The 16989-nt window shown below is 43.6% G+C and overlaps 1 protein-coding gene across 1 annotated transcript in view; it reads right to left on the minus strand.

Moving 5' to 3' along the window:
- The window catches only part of LOC134338172 (centrosomal protein of 72 kDa-like), an 81284-nt gene that overhangs the window by 45278 nt on the left and 19017 nt on the right, over positions 1 to 16989 (minus strand). The window contains exons 5-12 of the mRNA XM_063033784.1: positions 16708 to 16807; positions 15089 to 15189; positions 13361 to 13460; positions 12918 to 13015; positions 8490 to 8589; positions 8048 to 8148; positions 6297 to 6396; positions 1160 to 1260 (exon numbers count right to left, since the gene is read on the minus strand). Of these exons, the coding sequence (XP_062889854.1) occupies positions 1160 to 1260; positions 6297 to 6396; positions 8048 to 8148; positions 8490 to 8589; positions 12918 to 13015; positions 13361 to 13460; positions 15089 to 15189; positions 16708 to 16807 (801 nt within the window). The remainder of the gene's footprint in view (positions 1 to 1159; positions 1261 to 6296; positions 6397 to 8047; positions 8149 to 8489; positions 8590 to 12917; positions 13016 to 13360; positions 13461 to 15088; positions 15190 to 16707; positions 16808 to 16989) is intronic.

Raw genomic sequence — 16989 nt, forward strand, 5'->3', positions numbered from 1 at the left:
GTTGGACGTATCAGCAAGGGAGATGAGGCTGAGTACAGGGCTACGGTAGGAAACTTTGTCACATGGTATGACCAGAATTATCTGCAGCTTAATGTGAAAAAGACTAAGGAGCTGGTGGTAGACCTGAGGACAGCTAAGGTACCACGGACCCCTGTTTCCATCCAGGGGGTCAGTGTGGACATGGTGGAGGATTACAAATACCTGGGGATACGAACTGACAATAAACTGGACTGGTCAAAGAACACTGAGGCTGTCTACAAGAAGGGTCAGAGCCGTCTCTATTTCCTGAGGAAACTGAGGTCCTTTAACATCTGCCAGACGATGCTGAGGATGTTCTATTAGTCTGTGGTGGCCAGTGCTATCATGTTTGCTGTTGTGTGCTGGGACAGTAGGCTGAGGGTAGCAGATACCAACAGAATCAACAAACTCATTTGTAAGGCCAGTGATTTTGTGGGGATGGAACTAGACTCTCTGATGTTGGTGTCTGAAAAGAGGATGCTGTCCAAGTTGCATGCCATCTTGGACAATGCCTCCCATCCACTACATAATGTACTGGTTGGGCACAGGAGTACATTCAGCCAGAGACTCATTCCACCGAGATGCAACACAGAGCGTCATAGGAAGTCATTCCTGCCTGTGGCCATCAAACTTTACAACTCCTCCCTTGAAGGGTTGGACACCCCGAGCCAATAGGCTGGTCCTGGACTTATTTCCCGGCATAATTTACATATTACTATTTAACTATTTATGGTTTTATTACTATTTATTATTTATGGTGCAACTGTAACGAAAACCAATTTCCCCCGGGATCAATAAAGTATGACTATGACTATTTCTGAGACTGATCGGAAACTGGGGACAGCTTCGTCATGCACCGCTGCTCCATCTGCTGATAGTGGTATTTCACAGTGGCAAAGCATTTTAATTCTGATTCATATTCCATTCCAACGTCTTGCTCTATGGCTTCCCCTTGTGCCAAGAGGAGACCACACTCAGGGTCGTGCACTAACACCTTATATTCTGTCTGGGTGACCTCCATATGGGAACTGCCCATATTTCTCAACAAATTCGCCCAAGTATTTCACAAAACGTGAATTCATTATACAGCAAGATCTGAGGCAGTCAGGTTTGATGATCAAATGTGAATCACTTCACTTACCACCTTGATTATTAGTTGCTCCATCCCACTTGCACATCTGCGCTCCATTCACGTAATTCTGCTCATCTGTGTCATAACCAAAGACCTTCTTCATCTGCTGACTGAAATTAATAGCGAGACCGGAAGCTAAATAGGCTTCATTATAACATCAAATGCAATAAACATTCATCAAAAGCAAATTACAGGGGATGGAATAAAATATAGAAAATTACGCAACACAGTTTAGATAGCATAGTTAGATAGCACAGTTTAGATAGTTTAGATGGCAGAGGATTGTAAACACAAAATAATCTGCAGATGCTGGGGTAAAAGCAACACTCACAACACGCTGGAGGAACTCAGCAGGTTAGGCAGCATCCGTGGAAAAGATCGGTTGACATTTCCGGCCGGAACCCTTCGTCAGGACTGTAGGGGGAAGGGGCAGAGGCCCTATAAAGAAGGTGGGGGGAGGGTGGGAAGGAGAAGGCTGGTAGGTTCCAGGTGAAAAACCAGTAAGGGGAGAGATAAAGGGGTGGGGGAAGGAAAGCAGGGAGGGTATAGGCAGGAAAGGTGAAGAAGGAATAGGGGAAAACACAATGGGTAGTAGAAGGAGGCGGTACCATGAGGGAGGTGATAGGCAGCTGGGAGAGGGGGCAGAGTGAAATAGAGATAGGGGAAGGGAGGGGGAGGGAATTACCGGAAGTTAGAGAATTCTATGTTCATATCAAGGGGCTGCAGACTACCTAGACGGTGTATGAGGTGTTGCTCCTACAACCTGAGTCTAAACTCAGTCATCATGGCAGTAGAGGAAGCCATAGATGGACATATCTGAATGGGAGTGGGAAGCAGAGTTGAAGTGGGTGGCTACTGGGAGATCCTGTCTGTTGTGGCGGATGGAGCGGAGGTGCTCGACGAAGCGGTCCCCAAATCTGCGTCAGGTTTCACCGATGTAGAGGAGGCCGCACCGGGAGCACCGGATGCAATAGATGACCCCAACAGACTCACAAATGAAGTGTTTCCTCACTTGGAAGTACTGTTTGGGGCCCTGAATGGTGGCAAGAGAGGAGGTGTAGGGACAGACGTAGCACGTGCGCTTACAGGGCTTATAGTCAGGGGAGCAGACAGGAGATTTTGTGGACGTGAGAAGGACACCCACATGGTTTGTTGTCTCCCGGGTGCCAGGGTCCAGGATGTCTCTGACCGGGTGCACAACATCCTGGTACGAGAGAGAAAGCAACCAGAAGTCGTGACACATGTTGGGACCAACGACATAGGCAGGAAGAGGGATGAGGTCCTGAAGTGTGAGTTTCGGGAACTAGGCAGAAGGCTGAAGAACAGGACCTCAAAGGTGGCATTCTCAGGATTGCTGACAGTGCTACGTGACAGTGATGGTAAGAATTGGAGGAGGTGGCAGTTGAATGCGTGGCTGAGGAGTTGGTGCAGGGAGCAGGGTTTTAGATTTTTAGATCATTGGGATCTCTTCTGGGGAAGGTGGGACCTGTACAGATTAGATGGGTTGCACCTGAACTCGAGGGGGAGCAATATCCTTGCAGGTAGATTTGCTAGCATAGTTCTGGGGGGTTTAAACTAATCTGTGAGGGGGATGGGACCCAGAGCGATAGAGCAGTGAAAGAAGTGCATGGAGTAAAGCCAGATCTAACATACAGAGAGGCTTTGAGAAAAGAGAAGCAGAATAAACGGTGTAAAGACAGTAAGGTAGAAGGGCTGAAATGTGTGTACCTCAATGCAAGAAGCATCAGGAACAAAGGTGATGAACTGAGAGCTTGGATACATACATGCAATTATGATGCAATGGCCATTACAGAGACTTGGCTGGCACCAGGGCAGGAATGGATTCTCAACATTCCTGATTTTCAGTGCTTTAAAAGGGATAGAGAAGGCGGAAAAAGGGGAGGAGGGGTGGCATTACTGTTCAGGGATACTATTACAGCTACAGAAAGGGTGGGTAATGTAGCAGGATCCTCTTTTGAGTCAATATGGGTGGAAGTCAGGAACAGGAAGGGAGCAGTTACTCTATTGGGGGTATTTTATAGGCCCCCGGTAGCAGCAGAGATACAGAGGAGCAGATTGGGAGGCAGATTTTGGAAAGGTGCAAAAATAACAGGGTTGTTATCATGGGTGACTTTAACTTCCCTAATATTGATTGGCACCTGATTAGTTCCAAGGGTTTAGATGGGGCAGAGTTTGTTAAGTGTGTCCAGGACAGATTCCTGTCACAGCATGTGGACAGGCCGACCAGGGAGAATGCCATACTAGATCTAGTACTTGGTAATGAACCGGGTCAGGTCACAGATCTCTCAGTGGGTGAGCATCTGGGGGACAGTGACCACCGCTCCCTGGCCTTTAGCATTATCATGGAAAAGGATAGAATCAGAGAGACAAGGAAAATTTTTAAATGGGGAAAGGCAAATTATGAGGCTATAAGTCTAGAACTTGCGGGTGTGAATTGGGATGATGTTTTTGCAGGGAAATGTACTATGGACATGTGGTCGATGTTCAGAGATCTCTTGCAGGATGTTAGGGATAAATTTGTCCCGGTGAGGAAGATAAAGAATGGTAGGGTGAAAGAACCATGGGTGACAAGTGAGATGGAAAATCTAGTCAGGTGGAAAAAGGCAGCATACATGAGGTTTAGGAAGCAAGGATCAGATGGGTCTATTGAGGAATATAGGGAAGCAAGAAAGGAGCTTAAGAAGGGGCTGAGAAGAGCAAGAAGGGAGCATGAGAAGGCCTTGGCGAGTAGGGTAAAGGAAAACCCCAAGGCATTCTTCAATTATGTGAAGGAAAAAAGGATGACAGGAGTGAAGGTAGGACCGATTAGAGATAAAGGTGGGAAGATGTGCCTGGAGGCTGTGGAAGTGAGCGAGGTCCTCAATGAATACTTCTCTTCAGTATTCACCAATGAGAGGGAACTTGATGATGGTGAGGACAATATCAGTGAGGTTGATGTTCTGGAGCATGTTGATATTAAGGGAGAGGAGGTGTTGGAGTTGTTAAAATACATTAGGACAGATAAGTCCCCGGGGCCTGACGGAATATTCTCTTCTCTCCACGAGGCGAGAGAAGAGATTGCTGAGCCTCTGGCTGGGATCTTTATGTCCTCGTTGTCCACGGGAATGCTACCGGAGGATTGGAGGGAGGCGAATGTTGTCCCCTTGTTCAAAAACGGTAGTAGGGATAGTCCAGGTAATTATAGACCAGTGAGCCTTACGTCTGTGGTGGGAAAACTGTTGGAAAAGATTCTGAGATAGGATCGATAGGCATTTAGAGAATCATGGTCTGATCAGGGACAGTCAGCATGGCTTTGTGAAGGGCAGATCATGTCTAACAAGCCAAATAGAGTTCTTTGAGGAGGTGACCAGGGAAATAGATGAGGGTAGTGCAGTGGATGTGATCTATATGGATTTCAGTAAGGCATTTGACAAGGTTCCACATGGTAGGCTTATTCAGAAAGTCAGAAGGCATGGGATCCAGAGAAGTTTGGCCAGGTGGATTCAGAATTGGCTTGCCTGCAGAAGGAAGAGGGTGGTGGTGGAGGGAGTACATTCAGATTGGAGGGTTGTGACTAGTGGTGTCCCACAAGGATCTGTTCTGGGACCTCTACTTTTCGTGATTTTTATTAACGACCTGGATGTGGGGGTAGAAGGGTGGGTTTGCAAGTTTGCAGAGGACACAAAAGTTGGTGGTGTTGTAGATAGTGCAGAGGATTGTCAAAGATTGCAGAGACACATTGATAGGATGCAGAAGTGGGCTGAGAAGTGGCAGATGGATTTCAACCCGGAGAAGTGTGAGGTGGTACACTTTGGAAGGACAAACTCCAAGGCAGAGTAGAAAGTAAATGGCAGGATACTTGGTAGTGTGGAGGAGCAGAGGGATCTCGGGGTACATATCCAGCGCCTCTTCCCCAGGGCACCACTGCTCAATACAAGAGGACATGGCTTTAAGTTAAGGGGTAGGAAGTTCAAGGGGGATATTAGAGGAAGGTTTTTTACTCAGAGAGTGGTTGGTGCGTGGAATGCACTGCCTGAGTCAGTGGTGGAGGCAGATACACTAGTGAAGTTTAAGAAATTACTAGACAGGTATATGGAGGAATTCAAGGTGGGGGCTTATATGGGAGGCAGGGTTTGAGGGTCAGCACAACATTGTGGGCCAAAGGGCCTGTACTGTGCTATACTATTCTATGAGACGTGCCAGGTGGGAGATCCATGGGGAGGGACGTGTGGACAAGGGAGTCACGGAGTGACCGATCCCTGCGGAAGGCGGAGAGGGGTGGAGAGGGAAAGATGTGCTTAGTGGTGGGGTCCTGTTGAAGGTGGCGGACGCAGATTGGGGGACCGCTTCGTCGAGCACCTCTGCTCCATCTGCCAAAACAGACAGGATCTCCCAGTAGCCACCCACTTCAACTCTGCTTCCCACTCCCATTCAGATATGTCCATACGTGGCCTCCTCTACTACCATGATGAGGCTAAACTCAGGTTGGAGGAGCAACACCTCATATACCGTCTAGGTAGTCTCCAGCCCCTTGGTATGAACAGAGAATTCTCCAACTTCCAGTAATTCCCTCCCCCTCCTTTCCCCTAATTCTATGTCACTCTGCCCCCTCTCTCAGCCGCCTACTACCTCCCTCTTGGTTCCGCCTCACCACCTCCCTCTTGGTTCCGCCTCCTTCGACTACCCATTGTGTTTTCCCTTATTCCTTCTTCACCTTTCCTGCTTCCCCTCCCCCACCCCTTTGTCTTTCCCCTCACTGGTTTTTCACCTGGAACCCACCAGCCTTCTCCTTCCCAGCCTCCCCCCACCTTCTTTATAGGGCCTCTGCCCCTTCCCCCTACAGTTCTGACGAAAGGTTTCGGCCCGAAATGTCGACCGATCTTTTCCACGGATGCTGCCCGACCTGCTGAGTTCCTCCAGCGCGTTTTGAGTGTTGCATTGGCAGAGGATTGCTTGCTTCACACTTCTCTACAATTAATCCTTCACCAATGTCATTATCAAACAACTACCAGTGGATTGAAATACAACTTCTCTGATTCATAAAGTTAAAATATTAAATAAAAAGAGAACATTAATAAAAATACCTTATTCATCTAGCTACATTCTTCGATAAATGTATATTATAAGAACAGAACTATTTCCTGACCTCTCCTCCCTTTTATCAACTTCTGATGTCTCATATTGTTCTTGTGAAACGAAGGCAAATTTGTCAGGATTTCTCTCAGCTGCACGGACAGGTCTGAGATCTGTTGATGACAAACCATTATTTAGATATTATAATTAATAAAAGTGCAACATAACACATCAGATCTTGAAAGGACTGACTGCTAATTAGTCCATCAAATAAAATATTCTGAGGAATTACCAGCCATGGAACATATAGACCTACTTGGAAAAACAATTAGTGCATCAGCAAATTATCAGCTGTGTATGATTTGGCAATTTGCAAGAGCTGCATAAATACATGGATGAAGACCTGGCACATTGGTAAATACTGTATATTCTGTACAGATGGAATCTCAGTAGCTACATACTCTACTTATAGATTCCTCCAGAGGTCACTGTCATACTTACTCCACTGTTTCATATTAACAAAGTCAAAAAGAAAGCACTTCCAGTAAAACTCCAATCATCCACCACTCTCGACTTTTGGTGGTACCAGACTAACTGAATTTCTGGGCATCTTTTCTCATGTGTGACCACCATGCAGATCATGCTCTCTTCTTGTGGCTGGAAATACAGAAACCTGAAATCCCACATCCCAAGGTTCAGGAAAAGTTACTTTCCAACAATTAGCTGCTTGAACTGCCCTGCAATACCCTCATCCTATCTCAGCAATTGAACAATTGACAATCCCTTGCACTACAATTGATGTGTATCTGATTCCGTGAAACAGGACGTGTAAAATAAATCAGTCACTTTCTTCACTATCTGTATAAATTACACTCAGTCGCCACTGAATGTCTGTTCATGGCCTTTTGCTGATGTAGCACGTCCACCTCAAGGATCAACGTATTGTGCATTCAGAGACGCTCTTCCACATACCACTGTTGTAATGTGTTGTTACTTGAGTTTCTGTTGCACTTCTGTTAGCTTAAACTAGTGGGAAATCCTCCTCTGACCTCTCTCATTTACAAGACGTTCTTGCGCACTGAACTCTTGCTCACTGATATTTTTTGTTTTTCCACACAATTCCCTGTAAACTCTCAACATCTCTCCCTCTCTCCACCGTCACTGATGAAGTTTTAGTCCTCACCTACCACACAATGATCCTACGTATCCAACACGTCACACTCCACAACTAACGCCTTTCCAAAAGCATGCTACCACGAAAAGTATTTTACCAACTTCCCATCCACGTTTTTTCACAGGGATCACGTACTTTGCGATTTCCTTGTTCATTCAACTCTCCCCACTGATCTCCGAAGTTCTACATCTCCCCTGTTCATATACTTCCTTCTCCTCCATTCAGGGTCCCAAACAATCCTTCCAGATGAGGCAATATTTAACCAGCGAATATGCGGGAGTCATCTATTGTGTCTGGTGCTCCTGATGCAGCCTCCTCTATATTGGTGAGACTCATCGTAAACTGGGGACAGCTTCATCATGCACCTCTGCTCCGTCTGCTGATAGTGGTATTTCACAGTAGCAAAGCATTTTAATTCTGATTCATATTCCCATTCCAACATGTTGCTCCATGGCTTCCCCCTGTGCCAAGAGGAGACCACCCTCAGGGTCGTGGACAAACACCTTATATTCTGTCTCGGTAACCTCCATATGGGAACTGCCCATATTTCTCAACAAATTCGCCCAAGTAATTCACAAAATGCAAATTCATTATACACCAAGATCTGAGGCAGTCAGGTTTGATGGTCAAATGTGAATCATTTCACTTACCACTTTGATTATTAGTTGCTCCATCCCACTTGCACATCTGTGCTCGATTCACGTAATTCTGCTCATCTGTGTCATAACTGAAGACCTTCTTCATCTGCTGACTGAAATTAATAGCGAGACCGGAAGCTAAATAGACTTCATTATAATATCAAATGTAATAAACATTCATACAAAAGCAAAATACAAGGGATGAAATAAAAAATACAAAATTTTGCAACCAGTTTAGATAGCACTGGCAGAGGATTGCTGGCTTCACACTTCTCTACAATTAACCCTTCACCAATGTCATTATCAAACAACTATCAGTGGATTGAAATACAACTTCTGTGATAATAAGGTTAAAAATATTAAATAAAAACAGAGCATATTAATAAAAATACCTTATTCATCCAGCTACACTCTTCGATAATTGTATATTATAAGAACAGAACTATTATCTGACCTCTCCTCCCTTTTATCTACTTCTGATGTCTCATATTGTTCTTGAGAAATGAAGGCAAATTTGTCAGGATTTCCCTCAGTTGCACGGACAGGTCTGAGATCTGTTGATGACAAACCATTATTGAGATATCGCAATTAAAAACGCAACATAACGCATCAGCACTTGAAAGGACTGACTGTGAATTAGTCCATCAAATAAAATATTCTGAGGAATTATCAGCGATGCAACATATAGACCTACTTGACTAACAATTTATACATCATCACATTATCAGCTGTGTTTGATTTGACAATATGCAAGAGCTGCTTCAGTTAATTCAGCAAGATGTTGGGCAGTTATTTAACTTTGACCTTAAAGAATGAACGAGATCACTCATCGACATATGATTTAAACTGTGGAAGAATAATTTAACGTAGAAACATAGTAAACCTACAGCACAATAGAGGCCCTTTGGCCCACAAAGTTGTGCCGAACATGTCCCTACCTTAGAAATTACAAGGCTTACCTAAAGCCCTCTATCTTTCTAAGCTTCGTGTACCTATCCAAAAGTCTCTCAAAAGACCCTATTGTATCCGCCTCCACCACTGTTGCCGGCAGACCATTCCATGCTCTAACCACTCTCCGAGTAAAAAACTTACCCTTCACTAGGGAAGACACAAACAATCTCCCAGATATAATAGTGGCCAAAGGACCTAGGGTAATAGATGAACTGAAAGAAATTTATATCAGGCAGGAAATGGTGTTGGATAGACTGCTGGATCTGAAGGCTGATAAGACCCCGGGAACCAATGGTCTGCATCCCAGGGTACTTAAGGAGGTGGCTTTAGAAATCGTGGATGCATTGGTAATAATTTTCCAATGTTCTATAGATTCAGGATCAGTTCCTGTGGATTGGAGGGTGGCTAATGTTGTCCCACTTTCCAAGAAAGGATGGAGAGAGCAAACAGGGAATTATAGCCTGACATCAGTGGTGGGAAAGATGCTGGAGTCTATTATAAAGGATGAAATAGCGGCACATTTGGATAGCAGTAACAGGATCGGTCCGAGTCAGCATGGATTTACAAAGGGGAAATCGTGCTTGACTAATCTTCTGGAATTTTTTGAGGATGTAACTATGAAAATGGACAAGGAAGAGCCAGTGGATGTCGGGTACCTGGACTTTCCGAAAGCCTTTGATAAAAGTCCCACATAGGAGATTAGTGGGCAAAATTAGGGCACATTGCATTGGGGGCAGAGTACCGACATGGAATGAAAATTGGCTGGCTGACAGAAAACAAAGAATAGCGATCAACGGGTCTCTTTCGGAATGGCAGGCAGTGACCTGTGGGGTACCGCAGGGTTCAGTGCTGGGACAGCAGCTGTTTACAATATACATTAATAATTTAGATGAAGGGATTAAAAGTAACATTAGCAAATTTGCAGATGACACAAAGCTGGGTGGCAGTGCGAAATGTGAAGAGGATGTTATGAGAATGCAGGGTGACTTGGACAGGCTGCGTGAGTGGGTGGATACATGGCAGATGCAGTTTAATGTGGATAAATGTGATGTTATCCACTTTGGTGGTAAGAACAGGAAGGCAGATTATTATCTGGAGTCAAGTTAGGAAAAGGGGAAGTACAACGAGATCGAGGTGTTCTTGTACATCAGTCACTGAAAGCAAGCATGCAGGTACAGCAGGCAGTGAAGAAAGCTCATGGCATGCTGGCCTTCATAACAAGGAGAATTGAGTATAGGAGCAAAGAGGTCCTTCTGCAGCTGTACAGGGCCCTGGTGAGACCACACCTGAAGCATTGTGTACAGTTTTGGTCTCCAAATTTGAGGAAGGACATTCTTGCTATTGAGGGAGTGCAGTGTAGGTTCACAGGGTTAATTCCCGGGTCATATGTTCAAAGATTGGAGCAACTGGGCTTGTGTACACTGGAATTTAGAAGGATGAGAGGGGATCTGATTGAAACATATAAGATTATTAAGGGATTGGACACGCTGGAGGCAGGAATTACGTTCCCACTGATGGGTGAGTCCAGAACCAGAGGCCACAGTTTAAGAATTAGGGGCAGGCCATTTAGAACAGAGTTGAGGAAGAACTTTTTCACCCAGCGAGTGGTGGATATGTGGAATGCTCTGCCCCAGAAGGCAGTGGAGCCCAAGTCTCTGGATGCTTTCAAGAAAGAGATGGATAGAGCTCTTAAAGATAGCAGAATCAAAGGTTATGGGGATAAGGCAGGAACTGGATACTGATGGTGGATGACCAGCCATGATCACAGTGAATGGCAGTGCTGCCTCAAAGGGCCGAATGGCCTACTCCTGCACTTATTGTCTATTGACTTCTCCTCTGAACCTACTCCCCAGCACCTTAAACCTGTGTCCTCTTGTGGCAACCATTTAACCCTGGGAAAAAGCCTCTGACTATCCACACAATCCACGCCTCTCATCATCTTATCTCCATCAGGTGACCTCTCATTTTCCTTCACTCCAAAGAGAAAAGGCCGAGTTCACTCAACCTATTTTCATAAGACATGCTCCCCAAATCCAGGCAACATCCTTGTAAATCTCCTCTGCACCCTTTCTATGGCTTCCACATCCTTCCTGTAGTGAGGTGACCAGAATGGAGCACAAAACTCCAAGTGGGGTCTGACCAGATTCCTATATAGCTGCAACATTATCTCTCGGCTCCTAAATTCAATTCCACGATTGATGAAGGCCAATACACCGTACGCCTTGTTAACCACAGAAAGTTTAGTGAAGTTTCTCCCACTCCTCATTCAGGATATCAGGCAGATACTGTATAAAACATGAGAGTAAAATGACTCAAGATAATTTTACACAGGCATGCTTCTTTTGGAATATAAAGAAACAACTTTAAGGGTGACTCCCTGATTTGAAAAAGACAATGCAGAGCTGAAGTTGCTTAAGCTGATCGAACAATATATTGAACAGATTTCCATAGATTTAAACAACGTCTTCCTACCCATTCCCACCACCATCTCTAATGCAACTTTATCCATTGCATATCTACATAAAAAACAGACAATGCATTTAAATGTCAGTTGGAGGGAGACACAGAAAATAAATCTAAAGAGACAAACATTGTGCAGACTGTGCATCAGTTGTTTTAATCTTTTTGCATATTCAGGATACAAACAATTATGGCTGCATAAATACATGGATGAAGACCTGGCACATTGGTAAATACTGTATATTCTGTACAGCCAGAAGCTCAGTAGCTACAGACTCTACCTATAGATTCTTCCAGAGGTCACAGTCATAGTTACTCCATTGTTCCATAATATCAAAGTCAAAAATAAAGCACTTCCAGTAAAACTCCAATTATCCACCACTCTCGACTTTTGGTGGTGCCAGACTAACTGAATTTCTGGGCATCTTTTCTCAACTGTGACCACCATGCAGATCATGCTCTCTTCTTGCCGCTTTAAATACAGAAACCTGAAATCCCACCTCTCAAGGTTCAGGAACAGCTACTTTCCGACAACCATTTGCTGCTTGAACTGTCCTGCAATACCCTAATCCTACCTCAGCAATTGAACAACTGACAATCTCTTGCCCTTCTGCATACCACTATTGTAACATGTTGTTACTTGAGTTTCTGTTGCACTTCTGTCAGCTTGAACTAGTTGGGCAATCCTCCTAGGACCTCTCTCCTTCACAAGACATTTTTGCACACTGAACTCTTGCTCACTGGATATTTTTTGTTTTTCCACAGAATTCTCCGCAAACTCTCAACATCTCTTCCCCCTCCACCTTAACAGTGATAATGTTTCTCTTGTCCACACATACCACACAATGATCCTCCGTATCCAACACGTCACACTCCACAACTAACGCCTCTCCAAAAGCATGCTACCACAAACAGTGTTTTACCAACTTCCCACCCCCAATTTTTCACAGGGATCACGTACTCCGTGATTTCCTTGTTCATTCATCCCTCCCCACTGATCTCCGAAGTGCTACACCTCCCCTGTTCCCATACTCCCTGCTCCTCCATTCAGGGTCCCAAACAGTCCTTCCAGATGAGGCAATATTTAACCAGTGAATATGTTGGAGTCATCTATTGTGTCTGGTACTCCTGATGCAGCCTCCTCAATACTGGTGAGACTGATCCGAAACTGGGGACAGCTTCGTCATGCACCTCTGCTCCATCTGCTGATAGTGGTATTTCACAGTGGCAAAGCATTTTAATTCTGATTCATATTCCGTTCCAACGTGTTGCTCCATGGCTTCCCCCTGTGCCAAGATGAGACCACCCCCAGGTTCGTGCACTAACACCTTATATTCTGTCTTGGTAACCTCCATATGTAAACTGCTCATATTTCTCAACAAGCTCAAGTAATTCACAAAATGTGAATTCATTATCTACCAAGATCTGAGGCAGTCAGGTTTGATGGTCAAATGTGAATCACATCACTTACCACTTTGATTATTAGATGCTACATCGTACTTCAACATCTGTGCTCGATTCATGTAATTCTGCTCATCTGTGTCATAACCGAAGACCTTCATCTGCTGACTGAAATTAATAGCGAGACAGGAAGCTAAATGGGCTTCATTATAATATCAAATGTAATAAACATTCATACAAAAGCAAAGTACAAGGGATGAAATAAAAAATAGAAAATTATGCAACTACACAGTTTACATAGCATTAGCAGAGGATTGCTTGCTTCACACTTCTCTACAATTAATCCTTCACCAATGTCATTATCAAACAACTATCAGTGGATTGAAATACACCTTCTGCGATTCATAAAGTTAAAATATTAAATAAAATCAGAGAACATTAATAAAAATACCTTATTCATCCAGCTACATTCTTCGATAAATGTATATTATAAGAACAGAACTATTTCCTGACCTCTCCTCCCTTTTATCTACTTCTGATGTCTGATATAGTTCTTGTGAAAAGGCGGCAAATTTGGCAGGATTTCTCTCAGCTGCACGGACAGGTCTGAGATCTGTTGATGACAAACCATTATTGAGATATTATAATTAATAAAAATGCAACATAATACATCAGAACTTGAAAAGACTGACTGCAAATTAGTCCATCAAATAAAATATTCTGAGGAATTACCAGTGGTGGAACATATAGACCTATATGATAAACAATCAGTACATCAGCAAATTTTCAGCTGTGTATGATTTGGCAATTTGCAAGAGCTGCATAAATACATGGATGAAGACCTGGCACATTGGTAAGTACTGTTTACTCTGTACAGGTGAAATCTCATTAGCTACAGACACCTATAGATTCTTCCAGAGGTCACAGTCATAGTTACTCCATTGTTCCATATTAACAAACTCAAAAAGAAAGCACTTCCAGTAAAACTCCAATCATCCACCACTCTCGGCTTTTGGTGGTACCGGACTAACTGAATTTCTGGGCATCTTTTCTGAAGTGTGACCACCATGCAGATCATGCTCTCTTCTTGCTGCTTTAAATACAGAAACCTGACATCCCACATCCCAAGGTTCAGGATCAGCTACTTTCCTACAACAATTAGCTGCTTGAACTGCCCTGCAATATCCTAATCCTATCTCAGTAATTGAACAATTGACAATCTCTTGCACTATAATTGATGTGTATCTGACTGTGTGAAACAGGACATGTAAAATAAATCACAGTCACTTTCTTCACTATCTGTATAAATTGAATATCTGTTCATAGCCTTTTGCTGATGTAGCACGTCCACCTCAAGGATCAACATATTGTGCATTCAGAGATGCTCTTCTGCATACCACTATTGTAAAGTGTTGTTACTTGAGCTTCTGTTGCACTTTTGTCAGCTTGAACCAGTGGGAAAATCCTCCTTGGACCTCTCTCATTTACAAGATGTTCTTGCTCACTGGATATTTTTTGTTTTTCCACACAATTCCCTGTAAACTCTCAACATCTCTCCCCCCTCTCCACCTTAACAGTGATGACGTTTCTCTTGTCCACACATACCACACAATGATCCTTCGTACCCAACACGTCACACTCCACAACTAGCGCCTCTCCAAAAGCCTGCTACCATGAAAAGTATTTTACCAACTTCCCACCTCTGATTTTTCACAGGGATCACGTACTCCGTGATTTCCTTATTCATTCATCCCTCCCTACTGATCTCCGAAGTGCTACACCTCCCCTGTTCACGTACTCCCTTCTCCTCCATTCAGGGTCCCAAACAGTCCTTCCAGATGAGGCAATATTTAACCAGTGAATATGCGGGAGTCATCTATTGTGTCTGGTACTCCTGATGCAGCCTCCTCGATATTGGTGAGACTCGACGGAAACTGGGGACAGCTTCATCATGCACCTCTGCTTCATCTGCGGATAGTGGTATTTCACAGTGGCAAAGCATTTTAATTCTGATTCATATCCCATTCCAACGTGTTGCTCCATGGCTTCCTCTTGTGCCAAGATGAGACCACCCTCAGGGTCGTGGATTAACATCTCATCTTCTGTCTGGGTGACCTCCATATGGGAACTGCTTATATTTCTCAACAAATTCGCCCAAGTAATTCACAAAATGCCAATTCATTATACAGCAAGATCTGAGGCAGTCAGGTTTGATGGTCAAATGTGAATAACTTCACTTACCACTTTGATTATTAGTTGCTCCATCCCACTTGCACATCTGTGCTCCATTCACGTAATTCTGCTCATCTGTGTCATAACTGAAGACCTTCTTCATCTGCTGACTGAAATTAATAGCGAGACCGGAAGCTAAATGGGCTTCATTATAATATCAAATGTAATAAACATTCACTCAAAAGCAAAATACAAGGGATGAAATAAAAAATAGAAAATTATGCAACAACACAGTTTAGATAGCATCAGCAGAGGATTGTTTTCTTCACACTTCTCTACAATTAATCCTTCACCAATATCATTATCAAACAACTATCAGTGGATTGAAATACAACTTCTGTGATTCATAAGGTTAAAATATTAAATAAAAAGGCCTTTGACAAGGTCCCGCATGGGAGGTTAGTTAGGAAAATTCAGTCGCTAGGTATACATGGAGAGGTGGTAAATTGGATTAGACATTGGCTCCATGGAAGAAGCCAAAGATTGGTAGTAGAAAATAGCTTCTCAGGGTGGAGGACTGTGACTAGTTGTGTGCCACAGGGATCAGTTCTGGGTCCATTGTTATTTGAAATCTATATCAACGATCTCGATGATAATGTGGTAAACTGGATCAGCAAATTTGCTGATGATACAAAGACTGGAGGTGTAGTGGACAGTGAGGAAGGTTTTCAGAGCCTGCAGAGGGATTTGGACCAGCTGGAAAAATGGGCTAAAAAAATGGCAGATGGAGTTTAATACAGACAAGTGTGAGGTATTGCACATTGGAAGGACAAACCAAGGTAGAACATACAGGGTAAATGGTAAAGCACTGAGGAGTGCAGTAGAACAGAGGGATCTGGGAATACGATACAAAATGCCCTAAAAGTGGCGTCACAGGTAGATAGGGTCGTAAAGAGAGCTTTTGGTACATTGGCCTTTATTAATCAAAGTATTGAGTATAAGAGCTGGAATGTAGGTTGTATAAGGCATTGGTGAGGCCGAATCTGGAGTATTGTGTTCAGTTTTGGTCACCAAATTACAGGAAGGATATTAATAAGGTTGAAAGAGTGCGGAGAAGGTTTACAAGGATGTTGCCAGGACTTGAGAAACTGAATTACAGAGAAAGGTTGAATAGGTTAGGACTTTATTCCCTGGAGCGTAGAAGAATGAGGGAGATTTGATAGAGGTATATAAAATTATGATGGGTATAGATAGAGTGAATGCAAGCAGGCTTTTTCCACTGAGGCAAGGGGAGAAAAAAACCAGAGAACATGGGTTAAGTGTGAAGGGGGAAAAGTTTAAAGGGAACATTGGGGGGGGGCTTCTTCACACAGAGAGTGGTGGGAGTGTGGAATGAGCTACCAGATGAGGTGGTAAATGCGGGTTCTTTTTTAACATTTAAGAATAAATTGGACAGATACATGGATGGGAGGTGTATGGAGGGATATGGTCCGTGTGCAGGTCAGTGGGACTAGGCAGAAAATGGTTCGGCACAGCCAAGAAGGGCCATAAGGCCTGTTTCTGTGCTGTAGTTTTTCTATGGTTTCTATGGTTTCTTCTAAAAACAGAGAACATTCATAAAAATACCTTATTCATCCAGCTACATTCATCGATATATGTATATTAGATGAACAGAACTATTATCTGACCTCTCCTCCCTTTTATCTACTTTTGATGTTTCACATTGGTCTTGTGAAATGAAGTCTAATTTGTCAGGATTACCCTCAGTTGCACGGACAGGTCTGAGATCTGTTGATGACAAACCATTATTGAGATATTGCAATGAATAAAAACACAACATAACACATCAGCACTTGAAAGGACTGTCTGTTAATTAGTCCATCAAATAAAATATTCTGAGGAATTAACAACGACACAACATATAGACCTACTTGACTAACCATTAGTACACCAGCAAATTATCAGTTGTA

This window comes from Mobula hypostoma, chromosome 26 (genome assembly GCF_963921235.1).
Source record: "Mobula hypostoma chromosome 26, sMobHyp1.1, whole genome shotgun sequence".
NCBI classification, from domain to species: Eukaryota; Metazoa; Chordata; class Chondrichthyes; order Myliobatiformes; family Myliobatidae; genus Mobula; species Mobula hypostoma.